The 22,937-nt window shown below is 41.0% G+C and overlaps 2 protein-coding genes across 18 annotated transcripts in view; one reads left to right on the forward strand and one right to left on the reverse strand.

Moving 5' to 3' along the window:
* The window catches only part of LOC119015478 (gamma-aminobutyric acid receptor subunit beta-3-like), a 69,132-nt gene extending 56,665 nt beyond the window's left edge, over positions 1-12,467 (reverse strand). The window contains exon 1 of one of the 2 annotated variants that reach the window (XM_037091499.1): positions 11,745-11,896. In XM_037091499.1, the coding sequence (XP_036947394.1) occupies positions 11,745-11,896 (152 nt within the window). Of the gene's footprint in view, positions 1-11,744 lie in introns of both variants that reach the window. The other variant, XM_037091500.1, reaches the window with a different exon arrangement.
* The window catches only part of LOC119015471 (gamma-aminobutyric acid receptor subunit alpha-5-like), a 184,128-nt gene that overhangs the window by 73,625 nt on the left and 87,566 nt on the right, over positions 1-22,937 (forward strand). For 10 of the 16 annotated variants that reach the window (XM_037091463.1, XM_037091462.1, XM_037091466.1 and 7 more), the window contains 4 exons: positions 6,543-6,686; positions 13,547-13,699; positions 13,943-14,154; positions 15,207-15,502. In XM_037091463.1, coding sequence (XP_036947358.1) covers positions 6,543-6,686; positions 13,547-13,699; positions 13,943-14,154; positions 15,207-15,502 — 805 coding nt within the window. The other 6 variants (XR_005073356.1, XM_037091474.1, XM_037091480.1 and 3 more) reach the window with 5 other exon arrangements.

The raw sequence follows: 22,937 nt of genomic DNA on the forward strand, positions 1-22,937 counted from the left end.
TCTTTGTCTCAGCTACTCTGCCCCTCTATCACTTGTTTCTGTGCTATGTAACTTTAGTGAGAGTGTAGGATCAGCATTACACACATGTTGACTTCATCATTCAAGTTCTCATAAAGCATTGTGATGTTAAAAACTAGTTTTGTTTGTAGTTAGCGCCTACATTACGTCAGGTAAATTGTTACAGACCTGGGAATTGTATATATGACAGTGGCGTTGCACTCAAACTGTGGGGGCATGAAATTGCACAAAATGACAATTTCTATATTATGTTTAATAAATGCCAAAAAAAGAAAATTGGAGTTAAAGAGGATATACATGCACACTGACTGACGAGCAAAAAAGTTAGTTGCAGGTGTGTCCTCAGGGAAGACCTGCCCCAAGAGGATTATGGATCGGCTCAGGTCAGCTCATTAGTGTGTTTTACTAGTCAAAGTCAATTTGAGTCAATCAAAATGTTTGGGAAAGTCATTTTCTCCTGTGTTTTATGGTGGCTGATAATGTATGACTCTCACTTGCAAACTACTATTGAAAAACTTTTTAAACGCTCACTGAAAGACAGAGAGATTCCTGCATGTTCCCCAACACTTAATTAGGCTAATGATCGCAACGGCTTTCCCCAATGCCTTCTTAACAGGACAGCTTGTCAGCTCGTCTGTGTGCCCTACCAGTGAGGACACGTATAGAAACTTGAGTGGCCCTGTGCATATTTAAAGGCAGATCTGGCCTAGTGCCACACCTCAGGAGCTTCTTGGGCTAAAAGGATGAGGCTCTTATCCCCAGATCTCTGTGAGACACGGTCCACCCACACTCACTATGTAAGAGAGGCACTTTTGACTGCAATCCAATTAACAGCGCAGGGAGCTGCGAGAGCTTCCGATGGCAAACACTGACCTAATAGCCCCAGGGGCTATGCCCTGCAGGTGAGAGGTGTAAGTGTATAATAGGAATAATGTGTTGATAGCCACACTGCATTTTTCCAGGGTGAGGTGTCGTGGTTAGGAGACTCCTCGCTTTTCTTTTTTCACAGAGATCTAACTGTGACCTCTCTATCTGGCCCGAATAGTTGGTTCATCCTGATTTAGCCTTTGTCCTCAGGTGACATGAAGCAGTGCACACTAAACCTCCACATTTCACTGCTTCTAAGGCTCCATTATCATTGCTACATGGGAGTATATGCACCAACAAGTAAGACAAGTAAAACAAAGTAACTGACAAGACCCTTTTCCTAAGATAAACACAATGCTTTAATCCGTTTGCTTCAGTATACTGGGGACTGTATTCAGGGAGCGTTTTCTACACAAAGTATTTTGACTGTATCCAATGTTTTTTATTGTCATCCATGTAATGAAAAATGGGCGAAATTAATCCCCAGTGTGGGAAAAAAAAATCACCAAATCTCTCCTTTGGCTTCTCCTCTTACCATAATGGCTTGATATTTCAGTAGAACCCTACAAAGGCTGAGAGTGGCAATTCTAATAGTAGGAAAGTTGGGGGTATAACCATCAATCGATACTGCTATTGAAATTAAAGGGGCACTTAGTTTAGTTTTTTCCATAACTGAATAAACAAGCTGTTCTTTGGGGAAAATAAGGTGGCAGGGTCCGCCAAATATGAACATAGTAAAACAGTATAAGATTGTGTTGTCCTTTAAGGTAAGTTTGTTTATTCAGTCATGACAAGACGTTTTTGTTTATTTAGTAAAAACTACATGGTGCACCTTTTTAAAATAATACATTTATTGGCAATTTAAAACATTTCAATGTGTTCATGAATGCCACTTGAGCCAAAGCTGAGATTGCAGTCACTTCTATGCAGCTAAGCTAACAAGGCTAATGTTCCCAGGGTCCTGTGTTCGCTAGCTCATCCTGTCAGTGTCACACATTAGCCTTTCAAAGGGTTTTATGTTCTTAGCAATGTTGTTTTCCAAGGTCAAATGTCCGAAATATCCTATGTCTGTAGGTCATAATCCACCTATAATTTATAATCCACTCATGTTTTACTCTTTGAAACCTTCAAAGCCGTTTCCTTGAGTTCAGACACAAGCTGTGGTTATTTCTTTCAATCAATAACAGAAGAAAGTGAAGATTTCCCCCCAACTTTATGAAGAACGTTACATTCATTTATCAGTTCATTTGTTCTGCCTGTCAGTACACTTTTCAAGATGGACCCTCATTCTGGTAACACTATATGGGTCTTTGATATTCTTTTAGCATCATCAGCATCAATCACAGCACATAGGCTACGTCTTCTTCTGCAGTCTCCGAACAGGGGAGAAGAGCATGATGGAGCTGCTGTTACCACCACAGTGACTGAACAGATTTCAGCCATTCAAAGTGCATGTGAAATGTCCACCTCCCTTCATTGTTTTGCCATTTGAATTGTTAAGATCACCCTTAATGATCTCTTATCATGCGTCTTTATATCAAGAGACACACATGCAAGAGAATGCACTGTAGGGATAAGCCTGTTAAGTTTAGACGGAGTTTAGCCAGTGCCTTTTCACCATCATGATAGGCTTTACTACCACATTTAGTTTTGTGGAATTACCTAAAAAGATGTCAATAACATTTCAATAACAAACAACTGTTGGAAAAAATCTTACGATTTAACTGAGGGTGGCTATGGTTAGCTCACCAACTAGTATTTCCTCACTGAGCAGCTAGCTTTCACATGATAGCCCTCTTACTTTAGCTGTCTGGTTGGTTGTTCCTATGTAATTATTGCATTTTGGCGTTGTAGGTCAGATTTATAAGCCCAGTCCTGGGCCACATGTATAAAGGTCATAATAGACAGTGAAGTTAGTCCAGGTCAAGGGCAGCTAATCCTTTATTCTGGCCTACTCTACCTGTGTCCTAATTTAACTGTTGGTCAGCAGCCATAAAGCTTCCAAATAGACACAGAGGAGTATGCTTAATACTATTCTATACTGTTAATAGCGAGCGAAGTGATATGTAGCATTTAATTAAAGTTTGCTTAAAACAAGCCAAATGGCAGCTCAAAGTGTTTCACCTACTTATTTGGCCATACAACCTTTAGAGTTTGAAACATTAGAAGTTGATCTGAGCTGAACCACAAAGTGCAATGACTAACAAATGCAGTAAAACAATGCTGTCAAGCTGTGAAAAAAAGTAATGACGTCTATGTCAATCACATAAACTCTTCAGCAGCAAAGGGCCACAGGTTGAAGCCGATTCATACAGACAGAAGAAGAAATGCTAAAGAAAACTAATTTCTCAGAAAATACAACATGATTACCATAATTGACGGCGCTGTGACGAAAATCAGAACAAGTCATTTGGAACTTTGCCAAGCTGGTGTTTATAACGAGGGCAGACTTTTTAGAAACAGCTTGTTGCCTGAATCAGAGCATAGAGATGCAGATGATGAGGTGTGAGGTGCTCAAAACCTGGCTGCTTGAGCCGTTGGAAAACAATAAAATATGTTTTTTATGAGTCATTTTTCAGTCTGTCTTGCCTTCAGCCCACAAGAATCCCGCTGAACATATGTAGTAGTTAATCATTTTGTGACTGCTCTCCTGCTTGGAGCCTTTCACTTTCTGAGATATGACTGTTTGAATTACTCTTATAAATAAACTTTCACAACCAGCAGAAAGAAGTGAGACTCCTCCTGCAATACCCATCATCAGAACATCAATGAGTCTTCAAGATAAGGATTTCCTCTTAAATGACAGTCTGACATCAGTTCATCATCAAAGAGAAGGTTGAAGCCTTTCTAAAGCCAGAGGAAGGCCTGAATTCTAGTTGGATACTCCATGTACAGAAACTCTGAACTTGTCTCCCAGTAGCAGATTAAGTTAGCTTTCTCACAACTGTATGTACACAGACTGTAGGAACAATGCTGGCAGATTCACCTCTCAGGAGTTAAAGCTGGTGATTGTCAATTTTACCAGCTCAAACAAGCAGATGTGATTAGCTGTAGCTAGCTAGATAATAAGGCTAATGTTAATCAACTTTAGTCAATCATGAGCTGTTTGATAACAAAATCTCAGGATTCCCTTGTAACATTTACAAGCCGCTTGTCCTAGGTTAACATCCTCAGTTGATGCTTGAAGATGTGGAGGTAAAGAAACAGCAATGTTATTGAATTGTGGTCCAGAGCTAGTCAGCCCTAGTGATATAGAAAATTAAGGATCAAATATGTTTTGTTCTAAAACAGTTTAGTGTACTTTTAATGCATGGGTTCCCTCATTTTCTTAAAGAGCAGGACGGAGCTGCTAACAATAGCTAAAACTCTGATATATCATCCTGAGCCAGATTTAACACAGTGAGAATATGCCATTTTTTTAACCTCACCTATAACACAACAAACTAAAGTCATTTAGTAATGTGGGCCTTGACCTTGAAGCTGTACTGTAGCTAGTGAGCTAGCTAGCTGGCTAAGGCTTGCAGCTCCTGCAAGTGCAAATAAACACAGTTTATTTAATTTGTTACACTTACATATATATTGTATATAAAATATATTTTTCTGACCATAATTACCTCCAAGGAGGCTATGTTTGCACCCTTCGCGTTTGTTGGTAAATCTGCAGGATTTTCCATGAAACTTGGGTGGGCCATGGGTCCCGTTCCAGAATAAACTCCATTGATTTTTAGTGCGAAACTGTTTTTTTTTTCTTTTCTAACTTTTTGTTGTTGTTTTATTTCTTAGTGAATAATGCATGAATCCTGATGAAAAAATCTGGCTGGTATCTATGCATGAGTGCAAATTGATGCAGATCCTACATCAAGTTGGCTTAAATTATGGTTAAGCAGTTTTGGGTGATTTAAAATTTAGAGTGACACAGGGTTATTGGCTTTGATATTGGATTAAGCTCGATTGAATTAAAGGGAACTTTCGGGCCTTGGAGAGTGCTAGTCTACTTTAACATCATTTAACTTTCCTCACCGTAATAAAGTGGTTTCAGTTGCCTTAATTTAACCTAACCTAAGCCACAGAGGTGATATATGAAAAAAAGCTAATCATTGTCAGTCTGGAAGACACTGGCAAACAATCTATTTTGGTGTTAAGATATGATGACTTAGTGGTTTTCTCTTTTAGAACATCAGCATTCAGTTTGGTTTTTTTTATATATTTTGATACTAAATAAAAGTTTGTAACTTGTGTTTCGGTTTATGAGATCCTTTAAATTCTGCCCCTTAAATATTTCAGACCGAGTCGCTCAGAGTGTGCAGAGCTACTGTAAAGTCAGTCGTAAGTTTGGCTGAGTTGTAGCTTCACTTGCCTCACACTAAAAACGGGAGCAGCAGTGCATTAAGCGTGAACTGTTCGAAAGTTGGCACAGGTGCACCGTCCTGCCTGCCAAATTCTTTAGCTCTTCTTCTGCATAATGAAATTTGCCAATAATCCCCCATTCCAATCTAAGTACTCTACAATTAGGGTCATGGCCTTTGGCCTGACAGCATCCAAATTTAAACACTACACACCTTGTTCACCAGTGTCCAGCTGCCAAGTGAGCACCCAGAATGGTAATACTCATGTTAAGATGTTACGTGACGGACTGAAATAAAAGAGGCAAGGCTGTTAAAAGTATTCACTTGTTACTTAAAAAAAATCTTATCTACTTTGTCTCCCTGGTTTTAAATTGTGGCCTTTAGAGAACATCAAACTAAAAATGAACTGAAATTGAGCCTCCACTACAAATGGGATGATGCAGCCCTTCTCTCTTATTGTTTCTCTCCCCAGCAGATAATTTCTTTTCCCCCACCAGCCTGTCTCTTTTTTTAAAAGATCCTCATCAATATTTCTCTAAATCTTCTGAAACATGACAGGATCACAAATAGCTTTTTAGTGCCTGCCTCCACCCTGCTTGAAGGTTTGGTTTTTATGTGCCGGTCCTTTTAGAAAAATGCCTCAAAACAGACGACATAAATCAAAATCAACAGTGAAGAAATAACATAGATTATCATCTTTTCTTTTGAATAGTGCTCTTGGTTTGAATCTCAAGTCAAACCACAACAGATAAAGATGATAAACATGCCATTCAGGATCATCTTTCCAAACTTCAGCTCTCACCAGGGGGCACACGATGGATCGATGTCCATGTGTTCGTGCAGGGTTTAACATGACTAAATGAAATAGCGGCAGAGGCATCAGAGTTTGTGCTCTGTTTTTCATCACAAGTGTGATGCAACACATTATGGTTAATCTGACTCGGTCTGGTTCCTGCTGACAGGGAAGCTCACCTCTGACCCAGAAGTGTGGTTTAAACTAAAATATACTCAAACATCCAGCCACACACACATATAAAGACATGCAAGCAAAATTCTGTTTTTGGCCTAAAGCCTGCGGTCTAATCAAAAAGTGCGAGACGGATTCCACAGCAGCACCCAGTCAAATAAACAAACAAACACACGGGCAGCTACATGCATCAGGAGGCCTGTTAGGGTTCAAACAAACTGTGCTTAAACTGTGCTTATAAATCTACCGTGCTTTAACAGATATTGTTTTGCAGACGTTTAAGTTGCATTCTGGATTCCCAAATATCAATTCATGCTTTTATTGTATCTGTTTCTTTCTTCCAGATGCATATCCAGTGTCCGAGGTGGTCTACACTTGGACTACGGGGGCAGCAAAGTCTGTGGTGGTGGCAGAGGACGGCTCCAGACTGAACCAGTACCATCTTGTCGGGCAAACCGCCGGCACAGAGGACATACACACAAGCAGAGGTGATTGTGTGTGTGTGTGTGTGTGTGTGTGTGTGTGTGTGTGTGTGTGTGTGTGTGTGTGTGTGTGTGTGTGTGTGTGTTTCTAGAGATGAAGAGGGCACTTGAATGTACAAAGAATCAGAAAAGCTTCTTTTATAATGGTAGTAGTAAGTAATGCTGCAGGTTTATGAGGATAGGTACACTAAGGGTGTGGCAGGGATCAAAGTAGCAGAGGTAAGGTGGAAATCCCAAAGGATGGAAATTCTTTTGATGAAAGCAAAAGCACGAGTGATGCAAGAAAAATAAAAGATAGGTAACATGTCTGTGAAAGAATAAGGACCCCAACAGACAGCTGTGTAACATGAACAGCAGCATGCACAGAACAGTAGAATAAGATAAAAGTTGCACTAAATCACAAGACATGTAAAAGACTAAAACAAAACGTTGTCTGATGCACACGCTAAGTGCTGTTAGTCAACAAAATAGACAGCACAACTCCTTAAAAAGATGCAGAATCTCTACCTATGTAGCGAGGTAATTTGACTTGTGTCAGTATAGTTAAAGTTGAAAAGCTGCCATTATGTCTATTTTTCTTATTGTTAGCACATCTCAAGTCCAACAGTCCTGCAGACAAATAATGTCTATGTAGCAAAATCCTGATATAGTTTATTCCTCTGGACTGGATTGCACAAGAAACTATTGCACCCTTACAGACTTCAGCGATGTGTTCATCAGTTCAGATTCAGATCAGATCCCTTGGGAATATTTGTAGTTAAAGCAATCTACTATACAAGCAGAAAGTCATATCATGAAAAAAACAGATTCAGTTCAACATTAAGACTCTTTTTTTATGCTTTTACATTTCTCACCAGGAATGAATGTGCATAGGAAAGTAATGAGAAGCTAATGGCTTCATTTGTTTTTGCCTTTTAATGGGTTTCAAGACATCAAGGCATACCTAGAATTTTGTTTCACCGTTTAATGATTTAAAAATTAGAACACACGATAGAATCTTTAGTTTAAAATATAAGATATTAACGTATTGCACCTTATAACAAATTTCTCTGATTTTTACTTCATTACGCTCTGATATCACTTTGTGTCTCATCCCCCATAGCAGTCGTTAGACACATTTTTAGATGGGTTCTTCCTGGCAAGTAATGGGTTTACAAGGCAAAGATGGAGTCTCAACAGATTCCTGTTCATTTAAAAAAGGCTGACTCAGCAGCCGCTCGAATGCTTTTCACAACCAATAATTTTGCAGTTAAATGAGGAAACCTCAAGCGGAAAGACCCTGTCAAAAGGATCATCGCCTACCATAGCACAACAATTTTATCCACCCAGTCACCCTCATTCTTCGTCGCTCTTGTGCCTCCTTTTCCCTTTTCCTGAGTAAAGTCATACTGTATTTGCTGCATGATAAATGTAATACCAAATAACGTGATGTAACTAATTCTAGATTAGAAAAGATAAACGCTGCAAGGGGAGATGGGCGTGCGAGGCAGAGAGTAAATGTGGGGAACATTATCAGGAGATCAGAGTCAATGAGTGGAGGCTAGTGGACGAGAGTAGCCTATCCCTCGCACAACCAGCTGTCTACAGGCCCGGACAGCCCTGTCAAACAACACTTATCCCCGCAATGAGCCCATGCGCACATACACACAAACACACACACACAGCCAGAGAGGGACCTGAGACCTCGGGTTAATCCCCCCCATCCAACCACCCATCAGCTTTTGCATAAGAAGATGACATCACAGATCAGGGAGGGATTGGTTGGTTGACTATCCCTGAGTGTATCTCTGTGTTTGTGGGTATGTGCTCTTCGTGAGCACCAAATGTCCTCACAGTGATGGTAAAAACCTACAAAGTGAGGACATTTTGACCAGTAATATAGTATTTAGAAACATTACATAAGGTTATTTTATGGGTTATTATTATTGGCATTGAATTAGAAGTTAAGTATAATTTCAAAGACTTTGATTGAAAGTGTAAGTAAGGTCCTCACAAAGATAGAAAGATAAATGTGTGTGTCTGTTTGTATGTTGGGATTGGACAGCCTCGCTCTGACACGTGGGGGTGGGGGCGTTGAAAGGCATCTGCTTAATACTCTTATGTAAAATGAAACTGTAATACACTTCCCTCCAGTTTCTGGTAGAATCATTATTAAAAGTGTGGATTTCCCTCTCTCTCTCTTTTTTTTTTCCTTTTTTGCGAGCCGCAGCTGAAACCTTGCTTCTGCTGGCTGACTCAGGCGTTTACACGAAGGGGTTAAAGGGTTCCTGGGTCGAGGTTGCTGCCTGGCTGAGGGGAGCGAAACGCTGGGTCACTGGCCGGATGTTTGGTCAGTTGGCATGTTGACCAGTTTGTGAGTTAGTTGACCAGCTGGCTGGAGGGTTGAATGTCTGGCTAGAAAATGACTTCAATGTGATTTTTTTTTTTAAACCATTGGTTATCAAAATGAGTGTTACTAGTGATACTGAAAATCCACACATGTAACACTGTATGATCATAATTAATGTGCAAAAGACTGAGACAAAAGTGTTTACTGGAGCCGTTGAATGGGCAGTAAATGTTGATTATTTGCTGAAATATGTAGTACTGAAATGACAAAAATGCAGAGCAAAATTAGGGTTTGCATGAGGCCTTCCTCTGGGTACAAAACTGAAAATATTAAATTAATTGTCTTTAGGGATATTCATCTAGAGTATATGCAAATTCAAGGTGCCCTGTGGTTCTTTTTTTAATTAACAAACAGTAATGTTTACCTTTAGTGTTCACAGCACAATACACTGTATATCCTTAAGGCCTGACAAACCTCTTCCTCATGAAGCATTGCACATATCTTAAATCAAGCATGCTTGCTAGCTTTTTTGCATGCTGGTAGAGGTCAAAACAGCACAGGGTTTTTTAGCATTAACATGTTGATGATTTTCTGAGTACCACTGAAAACACAACATTAATTTTCCCCAATGCCTAAAGACTTATTCACAGTTAGAAATAATGTTATTAAACAAATCGGTCAGCTGATCCTGTCGTAGTTGCCATGCACTGGAACAGACTTCACAGAAAGCTGTAGTTAATAATGGCAGGCCAGACACAAAATACGCTCCAGTGTGAAAAGGTAATATTTGTCTATTTGTTCTGATATTAAGACATCAAATAATGCCACATTTCAGCATCATTCGACCAACTGTGACCTCCCTTCAATATTCTTTAACACTTGATCCTCTTTGAAATGCCATTTCATGTTTCTGTATGGATATCCACTATTTACTTTGGTTTCAACATTCAACTAATACTCAAAGTCATTTTATATGTATCACCATATCTGACAGTTATCTCGACTTTACCTTGTTCGCCCTAAATCAGCAAACCACCATCTGGTGTTCTGACTATTAAAAGAAAATGCAAAACATTATCTGTGAATTCCATTTAGCCGGAGGACTAAAGGCAGGAAATCATCATTCATGCAGCTCAAAGCTTCTGTCTGGAAACCGTCCAAATCAGCAGTAGAGATTGCTGATGAGTTTGAGCTCATGGGTCAGATCAAGTCCAGTGGGTTAATTTACTTTCCGTATGTGTTTGGCTCTCTTGCTGATAACGTTCACGGACCAAATATGACATTTGTGTAAATGCATCTTACACATTCACATGCTTTAAATGGAGTATTACCACATTTGGTGCAGTAGGTACCTGTTACCAGAGGTCTCAACATGAAGCCATTTTCTGCAACTTATTTTTATTCATCAGATTATTGTATTGCATGGTTCAGCAGCATGACTATATTTTATAGTTTAGTACAAGTGTGAAGGCCCTGTAAAGAGCTCAAATAATGCATCAAGTATGATCTGATAATTACAAGATACAGTATGTTCCTCAGAAGCCAACCATAGTACCATACTACCTTGGTCCAATATGGCAGTCATGGCTGCCATCATCAAACATGATCATAGTTATATTTAAAGGGCAATAAATATCTCAAATAATTGTGCATGCTGGGAAAGCCAGTAGATCTCTCTTTGCTCTGATAATAGGAGAGGCAGAGGCAAGCTGTCACCTGCTTGATTATAAGAAGCCTGACGATCGCCTGCTGTTTTACTGGGTCTAGACAAAGTAATGAAGCACTTGTAGAACCTGGAATTCAAAACAGCAGTCAATTAATGACTGTCGGGCCTTCCTCGTGCTGTTATTCTAAGCAGTCACAGTTCATCTGCATGCTCGGGCTGCAATGGCTTCAATGAGAACAAAAACTGAGACATTTACAAAGGTGCAATAACTGATTCAAGAGAGGATAGTTGATTGTTGAGTCTCATTGCCAGCTTGGCAAATACCATCGCTTCGGATTTCCTCAGGTTGCTAATACAGACGATTGGATTTGCTAGGTAATTAAATACCAATGTGTTGTATATCCCAGGTTGTGAAATACCGATGCTTTAGGTATCCTGGGTCAAACAGAATCAACTTTGCAATGCTTTGGGTTTTACAACGCTTGGGGTTGATGGGTTGGGGGTATTTGAAAACCTGGGAATGAGACTCAACAATACACTTTAATATATTTTGCATCGTTTACGATTAATGTATGGACATGTACGTATGGGAAATCTAGATGCTGACAGATATCCTTCCTCTGTGTATGGATAACATTTGTCAACCAACTATTCCCTGCAGATTACTGTATTAGCCTTTAGCTCAGGCAATTCCAGGAGAACTAGATGTTAGTCATCACAGGTATGTGTAACAGTTGATGTTAGTTGATGAACAAAGATCTTGAAAACACATGTATTGCATCCAGAGCTCAAAGTACTGGATGGATGTGATGTTGTGGGGATTTAATTAGCACAGCTGATCTTAGACAATGCTGCCTTTTGAGTACGCGATTAGTCCACAAGTTCTTTCTTCAAGGAAGTGCTTTGTACTGGCTCAGACAGATGTATCTCAAAATAACTCCCTGACTCTAAAAGTAGATAAGACGCACTGTGGCAAGAGTTCTATCTACCATTTGTTGGGACCTGTAGGGCTTTGAAGCTACTCTTGAGGCAAGACGGTTAAAAGTTAAACTATGATTTTCCTACTCACCAGTTGACCAGCATGGCAGCATTGTTCCCCGCCATAAAAGGAAGTTCCCCTTGGACGTTGCGAAATACAAATCCTTGGGAGAAAAGCAATAAAATCCACCAGAGGAACATGTTCCTCCTCATTCCTCTGCCACCAGTCCTGTCGGGATCCATGCATCAAGGGCGAAGGTGACCCTGGGGCGTCCCAGGTCGGCAGCGCCTGAAGTTGACGGGGTAGCTGTGGACCAGACGGCCTGGAGTCATGAGGGCGTCAGTGGGCCCAGGTGATTGGGTCACAGTCAGTGTTGGGGATCTCCTAATCGAGGCATGATGATGTCGAGAAGTGTGATATGTAGCAGCGGTTGGCCTCAGCACGGAGCACCTCCAAAACAAACAAAATTAGCTCACTCTCAGGCTGCTGTTAGACAATTCTTGGATGCCCACGGTGCATTTTCCTGAATTGCTTCTTCTTCCCTTTTGCGCGGCAGCCAGTCCCATCAAGAGTGTTTGATCATGATTCCATGATTCCAAAGTGCTGTCAAACAACAAAAACAAAAACAGCACAAAAAGATTGAAAATGTCCACACGGTTAGCCCCCCTCCATCCCACCAGTGATTAGCAGCGAGTGTCCCTCTTTGTGAGTGTGTCCTGAGGTGTGTGTCCCTGTGTGTGTGTGTCCCCTGTGTGTGCGTGATGGCTGTTGGCAGTTAGAGATCACGCTTCATGTGTGTCTTTCAGAGTGTGTATGTGTGCGTGTCTTTGCCGGGATTGGCAGGGCGGAGTGGGCGGGGCTTAGAGCTCTGTGAGGATCCAAGGACAGGAAGCCTCAACCCCCCCCTCCACACACACACACACACACACACACCCTCTCTTTCTCTCACTGATGGCAGGATGCAGATTGTAACCAGGGATTAGGGAGGTTCAAAAATCCGATTTTGCCTGGAGAAAGCCTTGTGTATTACTGTGTGTGTGTGTGTGTGTGTGTGTGTGTGTGTGTGTGTGTGTGTGTGTGTGTGTGAGGCTGTGTGTGTGTGTGTGTGTGTGTGCATGTGCATGCGTGTGTGTGTCTGTGTGTGAGTGAGTGAAGGAGAGAGAGAGAGAGAGAGAGCTGCTTGTGTACATGTGCCTCAGTGTGTGGAATATAGTCATCTGGTTTTTTCATAGTTTACCAGCACATGCAGTCTCGCTGCCGGCAAAGGGATTTTTTAAAGCCTCAAATGCAATCTTCAGTTGTTTAACTGAATATTGTGTCCCCCCCTCTCATTCTATCTCTCTCGCCACACTTTCTGTGGATCCACTCCGAAGTGTCATCGGAAGCCATTGTCCAATCCTGGCCATTAATGCCTTAATAATCTATTGTCACGCCCTCAAGATAATTAACGCGGCTTGCTCTCATTTTTCAGTTTGATAATGGAGTTGAAGTCAGGTTCATTTTGCCGTTATTCAACCGAATATGAAATCTCTTCATCCCGGCTTCATTTCTGTAACTGCTCCACCTCCGCAGCTTTCCCGTTCCAGGCCTAATTATTTTATTACTGGAAGGAGGAGAGGAAGTGAGAGGAGTGTTCTGGCTACTTTTCAAATGACACTTTGTGCTTGTTTTAGGTACCATCAACTGTTTGGTCATAAAAAGTAATTTAGCCAGGGAGATGATGTCGTCCCATGTGCAGTTCCCGTTACCTGTGGAGCTATAAGGACGACAGATCGCACAGTATTAATTCTACTTCAGCTTAAAGCAGATATCTCTATCATTAAGAGACATCTCACCTTGTTTATTGTCCCTATCTAACTTTATGTCCTTTTTATTTCTTTCCTCCCCCCCAGGACAGTATACAGTGATGATGGCCCACTTCTACCTGAAGAGGAAGATTGGATATTTTGTCATTCAGACGTATATGCCCTGCTTCATGACTGTAATCCTGTCCCAGGTGTCGTTTTGGCTAAACAGAGAATCAGTTCCTGCAAGGACTGTCTTTGGTGAGTGAAGCCACTTATTTACGCTTTTTTTCTTCCCTTAACATTTTATTTATCTGTGTAATATTCCTGTCATGCACATTGACACAAGGGAGAATAATAACAGTTGGCCACTGCACTGCAGTAGCTGGCAGTTAAGAATTATTAAAGCGCCCACCTTTGTGGACTGAGGGGAGACCGTTCCTCGCTTCCAGGCGGCCTGTAAAAACTCAATTTCAACTTGTCTTGGCCTTTGTTTGCACCCAGGGGTGACAACCGTGCTGACCATGACCACCCTCAGCATCAGCGCCAGGAACTCGCTCCCTAAAGTGGCCTACGCCACAGCCATGGACTGGTTCATTGCTGTCTGTTACGCTTTCGTGTTCTCTGCCCTCATCGAGTTTGCCACAGTGAACTACTTCACCAAGAGGAGCTGGGCCTGGGATGGCAAGAAGGCGCTGGAGGCACAGCACCCAAAGGTACAGCTTGCAGAAAACACAAATACTTCACATGAAAATCATCATTCTCAAAGCATGCATTAACTTTGTAGATGTTTTTTATACCTTTGACAGAATGTGGTTTTCCTACTATCAACCTAAAATCAACTTGCAGAGATGCATGTTCCTTAAAACAGATCATCAATTACCTGGATCACTTCATTACCTTTACCTTTTCATACTTACATCATGGTTGCATGATCATGCATATGTCTACAGGGATCATCGTGCCTGTGGTGGTGTGCCTGTTGTCACTGTATTCATGGCCTATATGTTAACAGAAAGTAAGACCTAGAGAGAACACAAAGCAAGTGGGAAAGCTGTGAAAGGATAATGTGAATTTGGTGATTTACTGTATTTAAAATATTTGTTGTTGGCAGATGAGTGTAAAATCATCAGACACTGTCGAAGCACTAGTTTCTTCCTTAAAGGTCCTTACCAAAGGGTAACTGTGTCTTCAGAGTAAGCTATATATGACCTGATAAACTGTCTTTAGGGATGTCACTCTGTGCTTGTGTTGCATTGTAGGTAAAGGGGTGAGTGAAGACTGTGTGGAATAAAAAAGACGATATATCTGGTTCTGCTGTTAGCAGTTTTGGTCACTTCTGTCAACATCTAAGATGTTCAGATGCGTGAATTGAATTGAAATCTTTCAGAGGAATTTTTGTACTAGACCTCATGAATTGCACCATGAGTCATCAGGATATTGATATTCCTTCACAGTAGGGTAGATTGGCTTGCCTCAATATAACCAGAGATTTCCAGGAAAACAGTTAGCAGCTCCATGTTGCAATCATCATAAATAAAAATCAAACTGACACCTGAGTGAAATTCAATTACACAGCGGCAGCCCCACTTTTTACCAGATTGTTTTGCCAGAAATGATCCACTTGTGTAAAATCACTAATCAGTCCCGACAGAATGCAACGCATTGATTTTCTCAAGCCAAAAATGGTACGGTAACAGCAGGGCAAATGACATCTGCAGAGGGCTTCAAACTAATTCTCTGCTCGATGTGATCTGTCCCGCTGTAGAAACGAGACCCCATGGTGCTGTCGAAAAAGCCAAACAACGTTTGCTCAGCGGGCGTCAACTACACCCCCAACCTCACTAAGGACGTGTCCATCTCCACCATCTCCAACACAACGTCGGTGCAGCTCCGGGCCTCCGAGACCAAGATCCCGGACCCAAAGAAGACCTACAACAGCGTCAGCAAGATCGACAAGGTGTCGCGGATAGTGTTTCCCGTCCTCTTTGGAACCTTCAACCTCGTCTACTGGGCTACGTACCTTAACAGAGAACCGGTGGTAAAAGGAGTGGTCACCTCAACGTAATCTTTTTCTCTTTTTATTCGTTTTTTTTTTTTCCTGAGAGTTTGTGTAAGGGATGAAGATTGAGTCTAATGTGAGAGTGGGTGGACTAAAAGGAAAGGGGTTGTTGCAAAGTCTCTTGCCCTTGACAAAAAAAAAAACAAAACAAAAAAATCAGCAAATATCTGCGCTTGAAGAACAAAACTATATCCAACTATCTAATTCAAGCACTTGAATGGATGCAAGGCTGCAACAGAATCCCATTCCTGTTTCTCATGGCCTAAAAGCTGCTCGTTCACAAAGAAACTGCTTCTAAGACTACACTGTCGAGAGAGCGGCTGCTTTTGCTTCTTTCTCATCCACCCTGCTGCAGTTTGCATGAAACTCTCTTCAAAAAAAAAGGAAACCATGGACTCCTCTTTGTCTTGAATACCGACCATGTATATGTCAATCACTGCTTAAAAGTATGGGAGCACACTTCATAGCTGCTGCTGGAGGGAGTATAAAGTGACAGAGGCATTTTGAGCAAAGGTTTAAACACTTCATATTCTTATCAAGGAGGCTTGAGATGCTCTGAGCTTATGCTATTACAAAAAAACTGCAATATAACATGCATTTAAAAGATTTATCAAAAAATGTACCTTACTCCACACTGTGTGGAAGGAACAAGATTAATGCTGCAAGTGCATTAATAATTTAGTTTTATGTCTCGTTTAAAAAAAAAAAAAAAAAAAACCTTTGCCATTTTTCTCTCCTGTTGCAGTGGGTGCTTGTGTGTCTCTTTGTACATCTTTACTTGAAGATTTAAAACCTTCTGCTGCAGGCCCAGTTTCCCAAAAGCATTGGCAGTCAGAGTCTCAGCGGGAGATGACACCACGCTACCTGAAGGTGAAAAAAATTGTATTCTGAATTTTTTAAGTGAAGAAATGCGTCTTTTATTCATAAAAAATTAAATCGTTGACATTTAGCGCGACTCGCCAACAAGAAATATTCCAGAAAAAACTCCTTGCCCCACTTACACTGTGAGACTGGACAGCTGTGGATGGAGAAATTTAGGATTGGATGTGCTTTAACTGAATTTTGAGCACGGGTCACTCAGCTAGGAAACTAATATTCACAGTTGAGAGACCAGTGCTCCAAACGCAGAGTGTGTCACATACAAATCAACAGAGTGATGCTGAGAGTTTCGAGACTGGCACTCAGTGAGATGACCAGGGTGCAGGCATCAGTGCTATCAGCTCAAGGGGCTGGTTTCACAAAGATGAAGTTTAGACGGTGATGTAAATGAAGACCTGAATTGACCTCCGAATTCATCTGCTGCACAAAGTCTTTCAACCTAAAGGTCATATAGACAACAGTTTCTTTTTTTTTTTTTTGACAGAGCTTGTAGGAATGAACATATCTCTTTACCTTAACAACATTATGATTGTGAATTAAATGTTTGGTCAGGTCCAGATGATTGTTTTGTTTATCTTTGTGAAAGAAATCTGATGGTTGGTTCCAGCTTCTAACAAAGTCCCTGAACCAATAATGTAACTCCATTGATATCATCTGGTATCTGTGTCTTAATAGCGTTCAACAGCTCTGGTGGTTACCACTTTGTGAAAATGGCAGAGTTTACTGCTCTTACATTAGCTTGCTTGTGTTAACGTTAAGGTTAGCTAGCATAAACAACACTAATGTTAACTGGCTAGTGTTAGCAACATTTTTTGCTAGCTAGTGTAATGCGATGTTAATGTTTACAAGCTTGTTTTAACAACATTAACTAATTAGCTGCTGGCTAGCTAGTTCAACAAACGACTTGTAGGGACAGATGATTCGATCCAGCAATGTTGTGACTTGAATGCAATGGAAGGAGGGCGATGGAATGCCATTTTAAATGGCTGAATGTAAATAATTACGCCTTCAGGGAGACTAATTTTACATTAATTAAGGGTAAAATAGTTTCAAACAAAACAACTAACCAATAGGTCTTCAAGTTCAGGTTCAAGTTCAAAATGAAGGTGACAGTTTTCTTACTACTATATATTTCTTGCCGTTTATAACACTCTAAAAGCTTTCCTTTCTTGTCATTTGCTCCACAACATTGTCACAGGAATGTGGCCCTTGGAACAGTGCTAGCTTGGTGGTAGGATGGCAAAGTCTTCAGCTCAAAATAAATCAGTCTTTATTTTTGTGAAACTTGCATGAGACACATCTGAGACTGAGTTAAGGCTGGCTTCACACCAGTCAGAAATATCTTTGTGAAACTGTCCCTAGTTCTGCTGAAACTGACTACCCTTTGTTGTGTAAAATAAAGAAAAACACCAATCAATGAAGCATCATTATCACATTTAGCCTCTGCATCAGAAAAAGAGACAAAAATTCCTCCAGTGAGAGGTGAGCACAGATCAGCCATCTTGCCTCAGCATAAGTTTCTCTGTGTCCTTGTGAAACATGTAGTTATAAAAGCTTGTTGTCATTTGGGGCTAGCTGGCAACTACTGTAGCAGTAGAGCTAACTGATTACTGCTAGCCAGATGGAAACAAGCTGAGGTTCTGTTTCCTCTGTAATGTACTATTTCTCTCAAATTGCATTTTGTTCTCATGGTGGACTTTATTTGAATCGAGGTGAAAAGCTCTCCTAACTTGCTAGCTGTCATTTAGCAGGCTTGTTAGCTAGTTGCTAATGGGCAATAAGGTTACACTCTGTTTCATAACATACTATCATGAACATACTTCATAAAAGGAATAGAGTAAAACACAGCTAATAAACTAGTCTCCATTGTCCTTCCTCCTTTTTGGACTTTCAAAGGTCAGCACGGTCAAGATGACTCAATATTGGTCAATGATGGGCATTTGTTGATCAAAATTTACCAAAGTTGAACAACAGATTTGCACGTACTTACTTCTCCCGTCTAATATTTGGCTCAAGTGTAATTCAAATTTCATTGGAATGATTTTATTTACTGTGATGTGTGATCAAGCCTTTAGGCCACAAAGAGACTTATAAGGGAATCATGCTAATAAACTTTCAATTAAACTCTTGGTTTTGAAACAGAAAAGAAAATGTTAGCCTCATGTTTGAGTTTTAAACCCTTAGAAAAACAAAAAAAATACCAAAGTCTAATGTTGACTTTCTATCAAAAGTATGTTTTCTGTCTCTTTCTTTATGTTTGTGTGCACATGTCAAAAATATTTTTCTTCTTATTGCTTGAAGAAGAGCCGATCAAACTCGACTTTTGGTCTCTGAACTGAATCTGATTTTGTATTTTCATTCTTTCTACGCTGACTTTATTAACCTGAAAGCAATGAGCATACGTTGTGGCATTTCGTGTGGAGCCAGCCATAGTGCGGCATGTGTGGCTGGCTGGAATATGGGGAGACATACTCAGGAACAAAAGGACCCATGCTCCCAGCAGGAGAGTCGCCTCCCTGTCCCTTTTAATCTCATGGATTTCAAACAGTGTATTCACCTGCTGTTGGGAGCATTGTCCCTGAACTTATTGGCGCTGAATAGATGTTGGCGAAATATCAATAGATAACATCAGCTGCTACTGTACTTGCTTTGCTTTGTGAAATTGGGACCTACAATAAATATATTCAGGATTTCAGCTTAGAATTCTTTCCAAAGCACTTTTATTTTGAATTATTTGTGCCATTATATCCTGTAGTGTTATTGTGGTGGTTCGGATTGATGTTGATTCTGCATTTCCTGTAAATCTAAGGTGTTGCTATCTGTCAAAAGCTCTGTGGGTTGACCATGTTTCAGTGTTTGTTCAAGCAAAGCAGCAGCGTAAAAAGAAGTCCGATGTAATGCATTCGAAAGGCGATCTATATGTCTGTCCATCAAGGGTCACCATGGCAGCAAGTGGAGATGAACAGACCAGACATCCTTTACCCCAGTAACAACCTCCAACCTCTGTATCAGTTCCTCCTCTCCCCAGTTGTTTCTGACTCTACTGCTTGCACACAGAAACACGTGAGTGTTCCTTTTGTTACTGATTAAGTCATGGATCATTTGTTTTGTCAGAGCTGAACTGCTCCAGTGCTGCTTTATTTGAGCTGGCCAAGCCTTATTTTGTGTTATGTCAACCAAAGGAAATGAAACTGTAATAAGCATTTTGGTTCCTAATCATTTGTATTTGCTTCAGTTGTTTTTCTCTAAGGATGGTTATGTCAGTCTGGTTTGTTGGTTTGTCCATCACAGTAGGTTTGCCTTGAAATTTGGGTACTAACATACACATCAGCCTCTGTGTGAATTCTGATTGTGTTGGTGATCTCTGTACATTCCCTCCAGTGCCATCATCTTTGTACTAAAACATCCCCATCAGCCTTAATTTAACCTTTTGCGCTCATTTAGTGCCAATTAGTGAATGACAGCCTGCTAACAAAAACCAAGTCAAGATGGTATACATACCTGCGTAGCACCAGCATGTTAGCGTCATCATTGTTAGCATGCTGACGTTAGCATTTAGCTCAAGCACTGCTGTGCCTAAGTGCAGCCGCTCAAAGCTGCTAGCATGGCGCTAGAGCAATGGTTGGCGAATACAGTAGCGTCCCTTGGGCCAAATCTGGTCCACTGAAAAAAGCAGAAGTTTCCCTTAACATATTTTTCATAAATATATGCTGTAAATAACACTGTAAATACAAGGCTCATGTAAATCCCATTACACGTCACGTCATGATAACTACTGTCAATGATATAATAATTAAATTGTTGGCAATGTATGGCTCTGCAAACCAGGAATATGTTGCAACTTTCTTTAGGTTCAGTTTTATGCTGTGACAGCAGCATGTTTATGGTCTGTTTAGGTTTAGGCATTAAAACCACCTGGTTAGGAAAATATGTTTCATGTTGAGCTTGGTCTGGTTCTGTTGCTACAAACACAGCTCAGCAGCATCTCCTGAAATGTGCTGGTGGTTTTATGCTTACAGATTTTGAAACACTGTCACAAACAGTGCTCTCTGGTATGGTTTCATGCTTACAAATGTTGAAATCTTGAACTGAATTGGTCTCTTGATTTGTGTACACTGACTGAAAAATGTCCTCATGTGTCCTTAACAGACCCAGTGGTTTCATGCTTAGAAATGATGACATCATCCAGTGGTTTAGCCCCTAAAAATGTTGAAATCTTGAACACTGATCTCTTGTTCGTCACAGCTTGAAAGATCCGGTGGTGTCATGCTTACAAATGTCGAAACTCACCAGTAGTTTCACGCCTGCAAAGATCTCTTGCTTAAAAAAATGTGTCCTGACATCGCCTGAAACGATTCAGTGGTTTTAACAGTTACAAATGTGGAAACACTGTCTCAAACAGTGGTGTCTTGCCTGTCTCAAACAGATAGCAACTGTCCTGATTTCACACTGACAAATGTTGAAACTATCCAGTGGTTTCACGCTCAAAAATGTTTAAACGGTACCGTGAACAGTGGTCTCTTGTCTGTTGTACACACAGCTGGAAAATGTCTTGATGGCTCCTTAAAAATATCCAGTGGTTTTACTATTACAAATGTAGAAACAATCTGCGGTTTCACACTGACAATACTGAGCAGTGGTGTCTTGTTTGTGACAACCAATGTCACGTCTCCTTAAAAAAATCTCAAACAGTGGTCTCTTGCTTGCCGTCTCCAGCTGCCCAACCACCTCCTAACAGGAAAAGACAGCTAAAACATGTAGCCTGAGCATGACATGACTTGATACGATCCTATGTAGAATTGTGAACATATCCGTGTTTTGCAGAAACACAGTGCCAACATTTTACCGCGGTGACTGGGCTGCTGTGTCTCATTTGTCCAACAGAATAGCACATCATTGCCAGCTAAACCTAACTTGTTTATAAATCAGTTTTATTCTTAAATGCATCAAAAAAAAAAAAAACAACAACAACAAACAGCACATACAGGCCTGCTGTAAAACTGTGGCCCCCTGCTACAGGTCAGAGGATCTCCAATACGCAGCAAGTTGGTGGACATACGAACATCTTTCTTGCCATCCAAGAAATAAGTGCCACTATCCATCTATCCATCCATCCATTTAACCATCCCTCTCTTCTCTATTGCCCCCACCCCCCTTACTTCCTTCAGCCACTGTGACAGCCTCATCTGCCATACATCTGTTAGAAAAGGGATTTAGTTCCGCTTAAGTTCCTCTCACCCGTTGAGGGGGGCCCCTTACAGCAAAGCGCTTCAGTCCAATTTAAGCCCCGACTGGCCCAGCCAAGGACAACTGCTTGTTTTCCTCTCTGTGGTGTCTGGACAGCTGTGGCTGATGCGTGTTAGGGACAAATTTGGGATTGATTATATGTACTTTATCCGACGCTAGCTCACGGGTGGTGAAGCAGACTGGAATTTTGAACTCGGGGTCTCTCAGCTGGGGAATGTAATGCACATGCAGCAGCGGCGGTCAGCTTAAAGAGACTTAATGCAGGGCTATGATAGCAGCAGTTGTCGAGAGACGGCCATGACACATGCATGAAGTTTCTCTTGTTTATGAGAAGAACTTTTGATTATTTTTGTGTTTGGAGGAAACATCAAACTGAGACTTTTGCTTAAATTTTGCAAAAAAATGCAGCAAAGCCATTGTAGCTATAGCTGAGCTTAAAGTATTTGTGTTATTCATTTTTTGTTTTATGTACTGTATTTGTTTTGTGTATTATACTACAAATGATCTAATAAAAAAGATGAATAAAGATGGCTTCCACATCTTTGCGTCTGCACACACACTTCCATATGGCTTTAGTAAATCCGAAACACCTCTTAGTTCTATTGATCTTGGTCCATATTGATGTTCAGCTGCTCACTGATGATAGTTTGATGCACATCACGTCCGTCTGCTCCACTTCCAGAGATCACACGTGTGAAAAATCCCCCCCCATCTTTATTTATCCAGAGGGGGACAGATGTGACAATAACATCATTTAGAGTGGCATCATCTGAGGCCGTGATTATTTTAATCTGTATGATGAACGACAAGTGACTGGCTTTTTTTTTATAGAGAGTGTTTTCACTTTCCAGATTTTATCAAGCGCAGAGAAAAAACAAGCGCATTAGGCATCTTATCGTTCACAACAGAGGGGAATGCTCCACTTTTGAAGGCAAGTCATTCATTTTATGAGGTGTATGGGCAGCGGTGGACTGCAGCCTGTGCAGTCCGAAGATTATCTCATGGAGCCGTTTACTTCTAGAAACAACTTCCCAGACAGAGCGCCACCCTCTCCGCCCTAAACGACTAGACAGGCTTAGTTATCTGAGAGGTAAAGCCAAATCCTCGGATATCCAAGAATCGCCATTGACCCCACAAGTTGACCCATGCTGCCCCAGCATGACCCCTGACAGCGCTACGAAGGGATTCTTTCTGGTTCCCAAAATGCTCCTCAACTCCTGCCACAAACATCCTCTCATGACCCCTCAGATTCATCTTGTGATGCTTTGCAGGGTCCTTACCCTCAGGTTCAATGAGAACTGGATGAACTAG

The sequence above is a fragment of the Acanthopagrus latus genome, chromosome 24, assembly GCF_904848185.1.
Source record: "Acanthopagrus latus isolate v.2019 chromosome 24, fAcaLat1.1, whole genome shotgun sequence".
NCBI lineage: Eukaryota > Metazoa > Chordata > Actinopteri > Spariformes > Sparidae > Acanthopagrus > Acanthopagrus latus.